The sequence below is a fragment of the Hyaena hyaena genome, unplaced genomic scaffold (genome assembly GCF_003009895.1).
Source record: "Hyaena hyaena isolate Hyena2069 unplaced genomic scaffold, ASM300989v1 scaffold_614, whole genome shotgun sequence".
Classification (NCBI taxonomy): Eukaryota; Metazoa; Chordata; class Mammalia; order Carnivora; family Hyaenidae; genus Hyaena; species Hyaena hyaena.
In genome coordinates, this window is record NW_024081244.1 from 1,040,757 (window position 1) to 1,055,929 (window position 15,173).

General features: G+C 54.4%; 2 protein-coding genes across 3 annotated transcripts in view; both read left to right on the forward strand.

Annotated features, from left to right (window-relative positions):
• Positions 1-3,584, forward strand: part of LOC120248823 (butyrophilin subfamily 2 member A2-like) — an 18,125-nt gene extending 14,541 nt beyond the window's left edge. For both annotated transcript variants that reach the window (XM_039257312.1, XM_039257311.1), the window contains 4 exons: positions 1,011-1,211; positions 1,584-1,604; positions 1,705-1,731; positions 2,247-3,584. In XM_039257312.1, the coding sequence (XP_039113243.1) occupies positions 1,011-1,211; positions 1,584-1,604; positions 1,705-1,731; positions 2,247-2,869 (872 nt within the window). In that variant the 3' untranslated portion in view covers positions 2,870-3,584. The remainder of the gene's footprint in view (positions 1-1,010; positions 1,212-1,583; positions 1,605-1,704; positions 1,732-2,246) is intronic.
• LOC120248845 (basic proline-rich protein-like) lies at positions 2,969-13,794 on the forward strand. Its single transcript, XM_039257340.1, has 3 exons — positions 2,969-3,014; positions 4,663-5,228; positions 11,416-13,794. The coding sequence occupies exons 1-3, from the start codon at positions 2,969-2,971 to the stop codon at positions 11,434-11,436; spliced, it is 633 nt and encodes a 210-aa protein (XP_039113271.1). The 3' UTR covers positions 11,437-13,794.
• Positions 13,795-15,173: the final 1,379 nt, after the last annotated feature.

The window sequence follows — 15,173 nt, forward strand, 5'->3', positions numbered from 1 at the left end:
TGAGCCAAAGTCAGATGCTTAACCGACTGAGCCACCCAGGTGCCCCCCAAGCAGTCTTCTCTGAGGGTAAACCTGGTAGTTTTTTCTCTGCTCTGGTCCCTATCCTGGAGCAATTTCCAATTGTGTTATTGTTTTATTTTTGTTGGAGCATATTTATTTATTCAAGTAATCTCTACACCCACTGTGGGGCTCGAACTCATGACCCCGAGATCACAAGTCACCCGCTTTTCTGACTGAATTAGCCAGGAGGCCCCACAGCAATCTTTAAACACTCAGAACAGTCTCAAATGGAGAATGGTTGGGCAAGTGGCTACCTACACCCAGGGGGGCCGCCTGGTCTCCCTTCCTGTCAGTGGAATTTCTCAAGGGAAGGGAGGGGTGGATGGGACTCTATCTACACGCATACACATTCTTTCAACAAATACTTAACAAGCATCATCTGTGCTCAAGGCACTGTTCTAGAAAGCAAAGATAAATTTGTGAACAAAAGACAAAGATCCCCACCCTCATTCTAGAGTAGCAGAGAGCAAGAAGTGAAATAATTAAGCTGCAGACGATATAACAGTGCTAAGTACTGTAGAAAAACTAATTGGGGGAAGGGATGGGGAGTGCTAGGGGCAGGGGGGCGTTGTAATTACAAATCAGGTGGTCAGGAAGTCATCAGTAAAAAGATGGCACTTGGGCAGGTGAGGAATGAACCAGGCAGATATTTGAGGACCGAGAAGCCCAGGTAGCAGGAACAGCATGTGCAAAGGGCCTGAGGCTGGAGCCTGTCTGGCAGTTTTGAGGAACCGCACGCAAGAGGCAGGTGCGGCTTGTGGGCAGGCCATGGTGACTCCAGGGATGCCTGCCTTGCGGTTGCTTGGGCCCCCAGCCCTGGCAGTCGCTGGGGGATGAGTGGACGCAGAGCCAGGGGCCCTTTCTGGGGTTTCTCAGACAGAAGCCAACAGAGCAGGGACCTCAGGGAGCCCTTCTGATGGGGCTCTCTCATCCTGGGGCCCCCTTTTCAGAATCCTTGCCCCCCTGCACGATCTCCTGGATGGCGGGCCTGGCTGCCACCCCGCCTTCTCTGCTGCTCCTCATCGCTGGAAGCATCTGTCTTGCCAGGAAACTCCGCAGGAAAAAAGAGGTTGAAAATGAAGAGAAAGAAATTGCATGTCAGGAATTGGGGAAGGAAGATGTGGAAAGAGAGAAAGAACGTCAAATAAGAGGTAAAAGATAGGAGGTCAGGTCATGGTCACACAGGGACACAGCTCTGGCAGCTTGAAGGCTGGGGACAGGGAGGGTATAAAGAGGTGACGGCAAGGGGCTGGGGACAGTGGCATCTGGGACCCGCCCTCACAGCTTGTTCTGTCCACGTCCCTCGCTGCCTGCAGGGCTGCCTTGGGGAACAGAAGCAAACCTCCTGAGCACCCCCGGCTCCTAGGCTATTTCCGGAATGTTCACAGTCTGACAGGCAGGAGGGGAGGGGGACGGTGGTGTTCACGAAGGGCCAATCCTTCCTCGTTTGATACAAACTCATTTAAGTTCTCTTCTTTCTTCTATTGAGGACATACATTCACGTGTGTCTGTTTATGTTTCAGAGCAACTTCAAGAAGAATTGCGTAAGTGTGGCAGCTCCCGGAGGGTCCCGTGCGGTCGGTGCTCTGCTGCGTCTCTGCCCGCCCCCTGAGCCTCACCTCTGTGCCTGTCCCTCTGTTGTAGGATGGAGGAGAAGCCTGCTCCATGCTGGTGAGCGCCTCACTCTCCCTCAGCTCTCCAGCGTCCCCCCACTGGCCGGGGCGCATTAGAGCACATGACCTGGGGTGCGAGCCCGCGGGGGGTGGGGTGGGGACTGGGGTCAGCTCACTGGCAGTGACCCCCCAGCTCTGGGTCCCAGCGCTTCTGCCCCACAGTCTACTGTGTGTCTGGCCTGGGGGGGGGGGGGGGGGTAAGGGGGGTAGGATGCAAATGTCTCACCCTGGCAGGCACTTGGCATCTTCCGATTTCGCCCCATGTGCCCCAAAGCGCCAAGGAACCCAGGCTGTGCCGGAGACCGTGGTCCTCGGACCTTTCCTCTTTGCGTGAATTTCAGAACTCGCGAGTGACTGGGAGATAGACCGGCAGCCTCAGCCGCTGTGTGCGCCAGCTGCGGAATCGGGCTCGGGGGGCTTTCTGGGAAGGTCTCCCGCCACCTTTCTGGGCCCCGTCTGGGGTCCAGGAATGGCACCATCCCCTGAGCCCCCAACCTAAACCTTCCCCTGCAGCTGACGTGGTCCTAGACCCGGACACGGCGCATCCCGAGCTCTTCCTAACAGACGACGGGAGAAGCGTGCGGCGAGGCCCCCGCAGGCCGAGTGTGCCTGACACGCCCGAGAGATTCGACTGCCGGCCCTGCGTGCTGGGCCTGGGGAGCTTCTCCTCCGGGAGGCACTACTGGGAGGTGGAGGTCGAGAACGTGATGGTGTGGGCTGTGGGCGTTTGTAGAGACGGTGTGGAGAGGAAAGGCGAGGCCTTGCTGGTTCCTCAGAACGGCTTCTGGACCCTGGAGATGTTTGGGAACCAGTACCGGGTCCTGTCTTCCCCCGAGAAGATCCTCCCCCTGAAAGAGCGGCTTCGCCGCGTGGCCGTCTTTCTGGACTACGAAGCGGGAGATATCTCCTTCTATAACATGAGGGACAGGTCACACATCTACACATGTCCCCGCGCACCCTTCTCTGGGCCCCTGAGACCCTTCTTCAGGCTGGGGTCTGATGACAGCCCCCTCTTCGTCTGCCCTGCCTTCACGGGGGCCCGGGGGGTCCCGGTGCCTGAGGATGGCCTGATCCTTCACCACACGGGGACCCAGCGCGGCCACCAGGATCCGTTCCCTGGTCTCAAAGCCAAGTAGAGGGGCCCTGGCCGTCACTACTACCGCCGCACAGCCCCGCTGCCATGCAGCTCCCAACCGGGAAGAAAGTGTGGGGAAGTGACAGGTTTTAACATCAGCATGACACAGTCAGGTGCTCAGATGGACATCGGCTCTGTGGCCTCGGGTGACGAACGCAGGACACACTGGGCTGTAAGGGGAGGGAAACCACAAAGGGAAGTCAGGGTCAGGGCAGCCAAGCCTGGCGGGTGGGAGGGGACAGGAGCCTGGGTGCCACTGAGCCTCAGGTACAGCTACGGGGGCTCAGGAGCTGGTGGTCCATTTCCACACACCCCCTCCCTTTCCAGAAGGCGCTCCTGGCCTAGAACTGAGCTGAAGAAGGATGAAAGATGAAGACATGTGGTGGCCTGGCTCAGGTGTCCCCTCAATAAACTGGGAGTCGCAGTGCCTGAGTATGGCCTAAGGGTTAAGGTCACAGCTGAGCGGGTGAGTCCTGACCCAAGCGGACCCAAGTGTCACGTTCAGTGGACAATGCAGCAGTTTTCATCGTTTGATCTCAGGCTACCTTTAGACATTAAAAAATTATTGAGGACCCCAAAGAGCTTTGGCTTACTTGGGTTATACCTGTGAATATTTATGGCATTAAAGGTTGACACTGAGACATTTAAAGAATGTATTTATAATTTGAAAATATATATGTATAAATAATATAATTTATAATATGAAAATAGCAATAATAAACCAATTATATGTTAATATGAAAAACATGTCTTGTGAATAACTTGTTTCCAAAGCAAAATAAATGTTATTGGGAAATTGTGGCATTCTCGAAGGTTCCTGCAAATCTAATATCTGGCTTCTACAAGAAGATGGGGCTGGACCCTCACATCTGCCTCTGTACTCAGCGTTGGAGAATCACAAGTCATATCATCTCTAGAAAACTTTGAAAGAATGAGAGCAAAACCATTATATTATTATTATTATTTTATTATTATTATTATTACTACTACTGGGGTTTTGGGAGTGGTGAGGGTCTGGAGCTGACAGCCAAGAAAGAATTCTTGAGATGTCTTTGGTGCAAAAAAGGTGATTTTATTAAAGCACGGGGACGGGACGTGGGCAGGAGGAGTGGCACTGGGGTCGTGAGGAGGGACTGCTTATATACTGTGGGGTTGGGGGAGGTAAAGTCACAAGGGAGGGAGGTCCCCAGAAGGACCTGCGTATGCCACGCCCTGGCCGCGGTCCAGCTAGGGTCGTTTTCCGTCTAGTAAAACATTAACATTAAGACTGTGGGCAGTTGCTGGAGAAACTTGTCTGTATTCACCTCAGGTATTTGTCAATGAACCGCAGGTTTTAAAGATACTCGGTGTTATTTACCTTTCCTTCTTGCCTTTGGAGGGGACTGTCATTTTGAGGCTCTAGGAAACTGAAACCGTAGGCGTCTGAAGACTAAGCTATTGATAAGATTGCCTTTTTCTTGTCTTTGACTAAGACACTTGTAAACTGATGTAGACTCTGGTCCTGCGGGGCTGTGACCTCTACCAAGTAACCACTTGTTTTCCCCCTTCCTTTGTTCCCGGGCAGCCAGGAGAGCCTGAGGAATGTCCCACCGATCCCGCCTGGGGGGGGCTCGGGTGTTCCGGGGTGTGGGCTTCCCTCATCAAGTAATGCGGGGACCCTGGGCAGGTGGCCCCCACACGTGCTGGCTCTTTCCTAGTCCTCAAGCCTCTGAAAATCCATCACTTCCCCCAGGGGACCCTTCCTAACTCCCCCCCCCCCCCCCCGGGCCCGTTGCTCTGGGCGGGTCACCCTAGAAGACCGGCTGGGCCACACGCTCCAGGGCTGCAGACCTCGCAGGAATGCGGAAGCGGGAGGTTTGCCGGAAGGAACTCAGCAGAGGAACCCGGACCGAGCCGGCCGGCGCGTAGAAGACCCCGGCGCCGACCCCTCGCCGGCTCCTCACCGCCCCCACCAGGCCGCCAGGGGTGGGGACCTGACAGGCTCCCGGGACCCGCCGGGCGGGGGGAGGCACGTGCTGCGCACTGCGCCTGCGCGCCAGCTCCCGGCGTCCCGCCCCTGCCGGCCCGGCCCCCCTGCTTTCCCGCCTCGGCCGCTTCGCCAGCGGCGGGCGGGTCCCGGGAGCCGGCGGGGACTTCTCGCCTGGCGCCCCCCCGGGGCTGGAGGAACCCCCGGAAGCGCCCCCCCCGGCCCCTCTCTCGGCCTCATGTCGATTTCCGTTTGCGCTGAGAGTCCAAGAGCCCTGGGGTCGCGGTCGGACTTTTGCGACCACGCCGGGACCCCGCGAGGGCCGGAGCGCTCGGGGCCTGCGGACGGCGGAGGGGCCCCTCCCGTGCGACTCACCGGCGGCGCGGAGCTGGGGGTAAGTCGTGCCTCCCGCCGCCGGGACCGCCCTGGTCTCGGGCCGCGCTCCGGGCTGCGCCGGCTGTTGCCCGTCTCCCTCCGTCCCTGTCACTGTGGTCTGCGTTTCGCGGGCGGAGCAAGGCCGTCCGGGCCAGCGTTTCCGGGGCCGAGTGCCCCCTGCCCCCGCCAAGCCTAGCCCCCCCCCCCGGTGTCGGTCCCCTGCAGGTCACCGGGGGTCAGCGGCGTGAGTGTCCCCTGTACCCCACTCTGAGGCCCCTCCCCCGGTGTCGGTCCCCTGCAGGTCACCGGGGGTCAGCGGCGTGAGTGTCCCCTGTACCCCACTGAGGCCCCTCCCCCGGTGTCGGTCCCCTGCAGGTCACCCGGAGCCTCTGGTAGCCTCTCCCCTGGCTTTCCTTGTGGCTGGCCTCTGTTTCCTGGGTTTGAGACCTGGAATTACTTCCAGACTCTTGTGATTTTCTTTAGTGTCAGATCTGTGTTCTTTCTGTTGTCGTTCCGAATGGGGCTGATGCCCTGAGGGCTCTGTGTTGTCTTTGCGTTAAGTGTTAACTTCCTGACCATCTTGTCTTTTTCCTTTTTGTTTGTCTTGTGAAACATCTGGTAACTTGTTATCCTATTCAGAGGGAAGGAGCATTCCTGGTGAGCCCGACTTAGTTCCAGTGTAAGGCTGAAGAAATCCAGACCTGGTCAGGATTGGGGGGCCTCAAGGATTAACCTTTTTCTCTACGGGGGGAGGGGGGGAGCCGCCTTTTTCAAGAAATCAAGCTTCCCTCCTACTGACCTGCGTCTACCAATAGCCCAGCTGGGACAAGGAGAGTCACAAACTGTGATTATACCTGCTAGTCAGCTTTCATCTTTTTTTTCAAATAAGTCACCAGGTCCATCCAAGTTCCCAACATGGGCCACACCTTAAATGGGGCAAAAGACTCCCTTCTAGAATGTTATTTTAACAGTTGGGATCAGTTTAAATCGGATGGCTTGAAGAAAAGAAAAGGAAAGGAAATTAATTTTTAAAAAATTATTATTATTTTTGCACGGCACTGTTCGGCCCCTATATAACTTAGGAGACCAAGGACCAGGAACAATGGCCTCAAAATGGATCGTTACATTTTAATACTATCTTGCAGTTGGATTTGTTTTGCAAAAGATTTCAGAAGTAAGGAGAGACCCCAAGACCCCAAAGTAAAGGATCCTTGCAGAGTCTGTGGCCTCCAATGGTTACCACTGGCACCCCCTCCTGGGTGTTTTATTTATTTATTTAAATTTATATTTGTTTATTTGAGAGAGAGAGAGAGTGGGGGAGGGACAGAGAGGGGGGAAGACAGAATCCCAAGCAGGCTCTGCAAAGTCAGCGCACAGCCTGAGGCGGGGCTTCGAACTCACGAACCGTGAGATCATGACCTGGCTGAAAGTCAAGAGTTGGGCGCTTAACTGACTGTGCCACCCCGGTGCCCCGAAACCAGACATTTTAGACAGTCCCCTGTTCTAGTCAACTGGCACCTAGTACCCCTTCGCAGGAGTCCCCTCCCAAACCCCCTCTGCCCCTGCGACTTTGACCCCACAACCTGCCCTCCTTCCTCCAGCAGCTCCCCGCGTCCTTACTCGTACGGAGCTTCCCTGCCCCTCGTCCTCCTCCCTCCTCTGGAGGAAGCCCCACTGCGCCTGCCCGCTCAGCCCCAGCCAGGCCCCAACCCCAGCCGGGCCCCAACCGAATCTGTTTCCCCGGAGGGAAGGCCATACCTGAAGGAGGGAGTCCCAGAGTGCTGTCCATTTCTCGCTTACAGACTTGGTTCTGTGTAAGGAAAAGTTGGGTCATTTTTCCAAAAAACAAAAACAACTCCTCTAAATTTAGGGATAAATTTATGACGTTAAATCTAGCTTTCTCCCTCCCCTGACGAGATGTCATCTCAGTCCTTACTGCTGCACCCGAGATGGGAAAGACGGACCCTGGGCAGGCTGGGGATTACGCTGACAGCCTGGGGTCTAGGGGTCTGCCAGCCCCGGGGGGCGGAGGAAACGCTGTCCCTGCCGGGGCCCCGCAGTGGGATCAGGAGGGCAGAATCCCCAGGGCCCAGAGGCACTTTATCACCCGCCTGTCTGAAGGGATGACAGGTGCATAGCGAGACCAGCTAGCTACGACAAGGTGAGGGAAATGCATCAGCAAAAAGGATGAGATTCCAGCTGTCTTTCTAATCCGGTGACGGACGCCTGGCGCAGACACGCAGACGGAGTCCCAGAGTCAGCGCGGGGAGGTCTGACTATGTGCTGTGTCGCCCGGCCTGCCTCCGATCTTGTGGGGGGACTACAGACGTCAGAGGCAGGTCCGCAGTCCCTGCTGTCCGCCTTGCTGGAGAAGGCCTTCAAGGTCTTTAGTAACTGAGACCGGGCAGAGGAGCCCAGTAAAGACAAGGGTAGCAAAACAGGGAGGTTCCGGCTGCCCTGGTCCAGCCTCCTCCTCAGGGGGACCCCGGGACCCCAGACGACCGCAGCCTGAACCACCAAGGCAGAGCGGGGGCCGCCCTGGACGGACAGGTGTGCGTAATGCAGGCAGAAGGCGGCGGGGGGAGGGGGACCAGAGCCTGCCCGCCCCAGGAGGGACCCCCGGCCCCAGCCAGTCTCTTGGACGAGGGACCCCGCAACCATACAGAGGGCCCGGCACCCACCCGGCCCCTCACCATCGGCCCTGGCAGAGCCTCGGTCGCCCTTGACGTGGCACGTAGGAAAGCTACATTCCCTGACTCAACCCGTGGGCCCCTCCGCAGCGGTGGCCGTGCGGTGACTGGGAGGGGCGGCCGGCCAGCGGTGAGACAGTTGACTTTTCCCTTCGCCTGTGAGGCCACATGGACTGTTATTACACATTGTTTCCCTTATGCCCCCGAGTGCTTTGTTCGGTCACCGGGACAGATCTTCAAAACAATTCTGGAGCCACTGTTTACCTTGAGAAGGGGGACATTAAAATGGAGATAGAACAGAAAGACGGAGTTCATCCATGGGCACCACTGGGTGGTCCCAGGCCCCAGCCCGCACATAAATCCAAGTAGACCCATCTGTGTGGGAGGCTCATGTCCCAGGTGAGGCAAAAAAAAAAAAGTCTTTCCCATTCAGGTGAAGGGAAAACCCAGTGCGGGTGTCCTTGGAAAAAACAGTGTCCCATAAAAAGTAAATCTTGAGGAGGAATCCACCTGATCATTTCAAAATTTCTCAAGTGCGGACGGATCAAGCCTTGTCAGTCATAACACCCCAGTCCTCCCAGTGAGGAAGGCCAGTGGAGAATATTGCTTTGTACAGGATTTCAGGCCTATAAATAAAGCTGTTCTCACACAGCCAGTAGTACTCAAGCCCCTATACTCCGCTTACCCAGGGTCCAGGCGATGCTAAGTTTTTTACCATCCTTGAGCTGAAGGATGCCTTTTTCTGCATGTCCCTTCACGAGGAGAGTCAGTATTTACTTGACTTTGAGAGGAAAACCCCCGATACTCCAGAGACGACTCGGTACACCTGGGTGGTGCTTCTCACAGGCTTTAGAGAAAACCCCCTCCAAATCTGTTTGGAAATATACCGACAAAAGAGTTATAAGAATTGAAATAGAGAGATGGCGGGATGCCTGGGTGGCTCAGTCGGTTGAGTGTCTGACTTTGGCTCAGGTCATGATCTTGCTTGTGAGTTCAAGCCTTGCGTCGGGCTCTGTGCTGACAGCTTAGAGCCTGGAGCCTGCCTTGAATCCTCTGTCTCCCTCTCTCTCTGCCCCTTCTCTGCTCACACTCTGTCTCTCTCAAAATAAATAAACATTAAAAAACAACAACAACAACACAAAATGCTGTTTGTTAATAGCCAGTTTGACCAAGCAGTCCTTGGGCCATAATACTGCAAAAGCCATAAGTTTCCTAGCTAACAGAGGATATGGGGTCCCCATCACAGGGTCACATATCACAACAGGGCCAGTATTTGGGCTTCATCCCAATACCAGGCACCCGTATCCTGGCCACAGACCCCAAGAGGACCATCAGCGCCTGTGCATTCCACAGACTAGAAAGTGACGCCGTGGCTTTCTTGACCTCAAAGAGTTCTGTCGTGTCTGGTTCCCCAATTACGGCCCTAATGGCAAACCCCCGTATGAGAACATGAAGGGGGAAGGAAGGGAACCCCTACAATGGACTGTGTCGGGGGGGCTTTTAGAGCCTTGAAAAAGCTGGCTGGGGCGCCTGCCCTGGGGTTCCCCTATTTGGATAAGCCTTTTACCTTCTATGTCCATGAAAGTCAGGCTTTGGGGGTCCTAACTCAAAAGCTGGACTCTCATCAGAGACTGCTTTTCAAACTAGCTAGACCTGGGTGCACAGGGACAGCCCAGCAGTGACAGCCACATGTCTCTCCGTGAGCAAGGCCAGTAAGCCTACCCTGGGTCAGCCTGACTCCCGGTCAGGTTCAGACCGAATTGGGATTAGAGGGCTCCGTTGGCTGGCTGGAGGAAGGCTAAGGAAATAGGAGACCCTCTTGCCGGATTCCCCAGATATTTTAAAGGTCCTCTGGACTACACCCAGCTTCCCTGCCCCCGTTTGGAGAAGAGGAGGGTCTGCAACATCAGTATGGAGACAGTAGAACAGACCTATTCTAGCAGACCTGACCTTCTAGACAAACCCCTTGACAAACCAGATATGATGTCATTCATAGACAGGAACACTTTTGTGGAGGGAGGTATCTGGAAGGCAGGCTATGTGATCGTGAGCCTAAGTAGCACTCACCTCAACACTTGGTCCACCCAGAAGGCTGACCCGGTAGCCCTAATTAGGGCCTTGCAATTGAGGGAAGGAAAAGATTAAATCTCTACACTGATTCAAAATATGGATTCTGTGTACTACATGCCCATGCGGCCATCCAGAAAGATGTTAACAGTAAAAATTCACCAGTGAAGCATAAGGACCCAATTTTCAGTTTCCTAGAGGTAGTCTAGCTTCTCATTCAGGTGGCTGTAGTCCATTGTAAAGTTGTCAAAAAGATGGGACCTGTGTAAGCAAAGAAAATAATAAGGCTGACCAATCAGCTGTTCAAACAGTCCATGGAGCGCAGCAACCAGATCAAACGACCGCCACCTCGATAGCTGGCTTCTCTGAGTTCTCCGGCCACCCTCAAAGCTCCCTGCTGGAATGGGAGGGCGCAGACAGGGATATACAGAACGAGGTGCCGGGTGGCTTATGGGAGAGGACAAGATCCTCATCCCGGAAGCCCAACAATAAGAGCTCAAACATTCACATGATGCCACCCATTATGGAAGAGATGTCCAATGGAGGTTGGTGCAAAGGGTCTTTCTAGAACAGCAACTTAGACAATAAAACAAGTTGCCCCTGCCTGTGACTTCTGCACACAAAATAAGCCACAGAGCCATCCAGTCTGTCCCCACTTCTCATGCCGGTCTCCGCCCAGAAGGCATGTCCTGGGAGAGGGCAAGTAGACTTCACCCAGATGCGATCACGGTCAGGCTACAGGTGTTACCTCATGTTTGTTGCTATTTTTACTGAATGGGTACAAGCCTTCCCCACCCGGGTCTGGGAAGGCAACTGAGGTCTGTAAATCCCCCCTAAAAGGGAATTCCTAAGTCTCTCCAAAGTGGTAACAGGCCTTCTTTTACAGCTAAAGTCACCCAGAGCCTTTTGGCAGCCCTGGGAATTAGTTCTAAATCACGTGCTCCCTGGCACCCCCATTCCTCGGGGAAGGTAGAAAAGATGAATCAGACCCTAAAAAAGATGTGAGCAACACTCTGTCGAGAAACTGAACAGCTTTGGGTCAAATTGCTTCCTCTCACGCTTCTCAGGAGTCCCCCCGCCCGTACGACTCAGCGCATTTGAAATGATGTGGGAGACCCTTGGTCCAGCCCGTGTCCTGCCACACGGGGAGACAGCCTGGCTTGCAGCCTTTGGTTAATCTGGGCCACGTGCAGAAAGCTGGCTGGTCCCAGGCTGCCAGCACGCCCTGGAGGTAATTTAGAAGAGATGGCACCTCTGCAGATGAAGCCGGGGGGTCAGGCCCTCCTTACAACTTGGAAGGAGGGCTCCCTGGAAAAAATCAGCTGCTACCCAAGGGGAAGCATCCTTATCAGGTGATTTTTAGCCACTCCAGTGGCAGTTAAGCTGCAAGGAACCCTTAGCTGGGGACATCTTTCCAGGCTAAAATCCTTTTCTCCTGGACATCCTCAGAACCGCCTGGAAGGCCGATAACCGTCTTCCTCCTGTGAGCCTGTGGAAGACCTCAGAGACCTGGCTCAAGAAGCGACCCTCAGAATCAGATAAGTGATTCTATCTTGGTGGATTGGTTTGCTGACTTTTCTTTTGGTTGCCTTTGCTTTCCTTTTTCTTCTCTGTGGGTACCGTTTTGGGTCACCTCCACTCTCTGGCAAAGACGCGTTCCGCCCCTGCTGGGTCTAGAAGGTTAACATCAATGATGGGAGGCATGACGTGGACCCTCCTCTGGACCCTTCTCCTGGGGATGAGTTGGGAAGCACATAACAAAGGGAGGGGAGCCTGGGGAGAAAACTCAGTTGTCAACTTATCCAGCATTGTGGCCTCGGGAAATAATCTCTCTAATTGTTGGATCTGCCATCCCCACCCACAGAAGGGGGTTCCTAAGCTCCAGTTTGTACCCACAAATGAGGACGTTCCACTCACCTTGACTTCTGGACCCATTAGGAGCATACCACTCCTGGTGGCGGAGCTTGATGATCGCAAGGATATGACGTGTGTGACCCTTACAGACACTTGGAACCAAACTGGCCTCCAGGTTAAGCGCCCTCTTCTCTGTAGAGAACAGGGGCGGCCCTGCTGCCCCTGCGAGACCAACAGCTGCCTTCCCGGTGCGGGGAGCTCGCCCCCCATTTACCCTATGTCCTTTTCCGTCGCAAGCTCCTCGTGCATCCCCAACCAGACGCACTGGTGTGTGGACCCCTCTCTGCTCCCCCCGGGCGACCAGCCTAACTACTCCTGCACTCACTGGAAAGGAACGGCAACCCCTTCCTGGAGGCTCACCTATCAAACCCCATCTGCCTTCGACAGCCGCGAGGGGATAGAGGAGGACGCAGAGCTGGGTGGAGGGCCGATGGACGGGGGGCCCCTGTCCCCCAGATGCAAGAGCACGCCTACCTGGGGGCCCCTTTTACGAAGCTGGTTTAATTCCTCGTTAGCCCGCCGGGCCTGTGCTCCCCGTGGATACCTGTTCCTCTGTGGCCCGCCACAGAATAAGCTGCCCTACGAAGGGAGCCCCGATTCCTCCTTCTCCTGGCCTCTTCGGGCAGTGGCCTATTCGTGTTTAGATAATGTCCACTTCCGGGGAGAATGCACTGTGGGACGAGTGGGCCCAGAAGGATTAGCTGCCGCTATATATAACGTCACCTCTCCAGCCAGACGTAGGAGAGCACCGCGCACATCTTGGCGGCGCCTTGAGACGCCGCGGGACCGGCTGCCCCCCCGGGAAGGGGTTGCCTATCATGAGACAACCTTAAAAAGCCTGACCCGGGTCACCGAGAACCCGGCCTCAAGCACTGGTGACCCCTCAGAGGGCCTCCAGGAGCCCCTGATTCCCTTGACAACAGGTTAGCTCTAGATTATCTTCCCGCCACACAAGGGGGTGTCTGTGCGGTAGTCAGTGACACCTGCTGTAGGAACATCAACGACTCCAGGGAAGTCGAGCTAAATACTCAGGAGATTTACAGACAAGCCAGGTCATTGCATGGGTTCAAGAGCCTCAGCGCCCAGACTATAGGACTCAGAGGTTATATGCCTAGCATTGCATGATGCCTTTCTTTCCTGGGCCCTCTGGTGGCAAACGTTCTTTTGTTAATATTCGGAACCTACCTCCTTAATCTTTCGGTTAAGTTTGAGTCTTCTAGGGGACAGCAGTTTCCTGTCAAACTGATAGTGGCCCAAGGGTCCCACCCACCGAGCCCCGGGAGGAACAGGGTCCCTACAGATGGGTAGAGCAGCCAGCGAGAGATGTTTACCCCTCCAGGCGGGACAGGGACGGCGCCCCGCTCAGCAAGAAGCAGTTTCAGAAGATGAGACCTTCGGCCCCTCCTCCTTAGGAATAAGGAGGGTAAAATCTCTCAGGGGGAATGAGGTAGACCAGGGGCTGTGTCTGGGTCCCCACTCCCCTGCCACAGCCACAAAGCCCATCGCTCTGTGCTGATCACCTTAGGAGAAGAGGCTGAGCTACGTGCTTTTGAGCATTCTATCTCATAAGGATTGGGGGACAGGGTGTTTTCCAGAAGGAACTCAAACGAAGAAACCAAACTAGACAGCTTTGGCCAAGATGGACCCCAGCGCTGGCCCTCACCTACTTTTATCTTCATTAAATACCAATAATCGCGGCCAGGGGTGGGGACCTAACATGCTAACGAGACCCCCAGTGCAGGGGCGTGCTCTGTCCACTGCGCCAGCTCCCCAACGTCCTGTGTCCACCTGCTGCCCCAGCCCCTTTGCAGGCTTTGACAGCTTTTGTTCAGAGAGCCGGCTGGGACGGTTGCTCACGGCACTGCCTCCCTGGTGGTGGAGCATAGACCCCAATAAACGCTGCTGGAATCGTTTCTTGGCCTCGTGTCAATTTCTGTTTTTGCCGAGAGGTGGTAAACCCTGGGGTCAGAACAATCCCAGCTGCTCCTCTCTGCTTTCCCAAGTCCCGGGTCTGGTGATGTGGGTGTCTTTTTCCTTGTGGGACAGGGAGGGTATTTTCCATACGGGAGATTTGCTTCCTGCTTTCAGTGGGACGGAGGAGGGTGGGAGTGTCCTTGCACTGTTTCCTCAGTAACAAGTAACAATGATTAAGATCATCATTATGCAGAGTGGTGCCTTTGGGGGCAGCCTGCCCTTCTCCCTGTGTCATCGCAGGGGAGGCAAAGCTTTACCTCTTCTCATCTTAGGTTTTCGCCTCGGACTCTAACGGAAACATTAGCAAGAGGAAAACAGTTCACGCACGCAGTGCACATCACAGGAGACAAACCTAATGAAGAGTAACTCACATTGGTGACAGAATTCCAACTTAATTTCCATCTTCAGCAAAGGACAGTACACTTGCAGAGATGATGGGACAAAGGAAAACCATTGTAGGCCCCAAGGGCAAGAGCTGGGAAGGCGCTAATATGGAGGAAAGGAATGGGGAATGGTAGCTTTGCAGACTCTTCTCGTTCCTCTCGGGGCTGGTGAGTGTCAGTCTCCAGTAAGAGAATTTATATCTTGCCTTTAGGCAAAACGGGGAAAGTCAAGAGCTTTTCCTGTGTGGCCTGCTTCTCCCTCCCACCCCACTCAAAAACCTTTAATTTATACAAAAACCTACTCGATACAAAAAGATTAAAACAAAATAGTTATTTTTTTTTCTGGCAGAGTTTAAATACACATAATGGATAATTCCTTAGAAATGCATTTTCCCCATAGTGTTCAGGACTAAAATTCTACCGAAATCGTTGCTTCTGTGTTGGCCCCTTCTAGAGTGCCTTCAGCTCAAAACAATTTCTGTAACAAAGTGACATAATTTGAGTGGCCTATTCTGCTACTTTTTCAAAAATTTTTTATGTTTTTTTTATTTTTAATTTCTGAGAGAGAGAGAGAGACAGCACGAACAGGGAAGGGTCAGAGAGAGAAGGAGACACAGAATCTGAAACAGGCTCCAGGTTCTGAGCTGTCAGCACAGAGCCCGACGTGGGGCTCGAACCCACAAACCGTGAGATCATGACCTGAGCCGAAATCGGGCACTTAACTGACTGAGCCACCCAGGCGCCCCTAATTTTCAACATCAAAATGTCTAGGACTTTTTTTTCCTCCCTTACATCGAAGACTGATTCTTTTCTCAGTGGTCATCACCCACATGAGAATTCTCATTTGGGGACTATTATTTTGGAAGTGAAATGGGGTGGCAGGCACCCAGAGGGGAGCGCTGACGGTGAGTCCTGTGTGTTTCACCAGATCCGCTG

Coding starts and splice junctions, on each gene's coding strand:
- LOC120248845 (XM_039257340.1), top strand. CDS start 2,969: ATGACACAGTCAGGTGCTCAGATGGACATCGGCTCTGTGGCCTCGG. Junction 3,015..4,662: donor CATCGGCTCTGTGGCCTCGG/GTGACGAACGCA, acceptor GGGTCACCCTAG/AAGACCGGCTGGGCCACACG. Junction 5,229..11,415: donor CCGGCGGCGCGGAGCTGGGG/GTAAGTCGTGCC, acceptor GGACATCCTCAG/AACCGCCTGGAAGGCCGATA.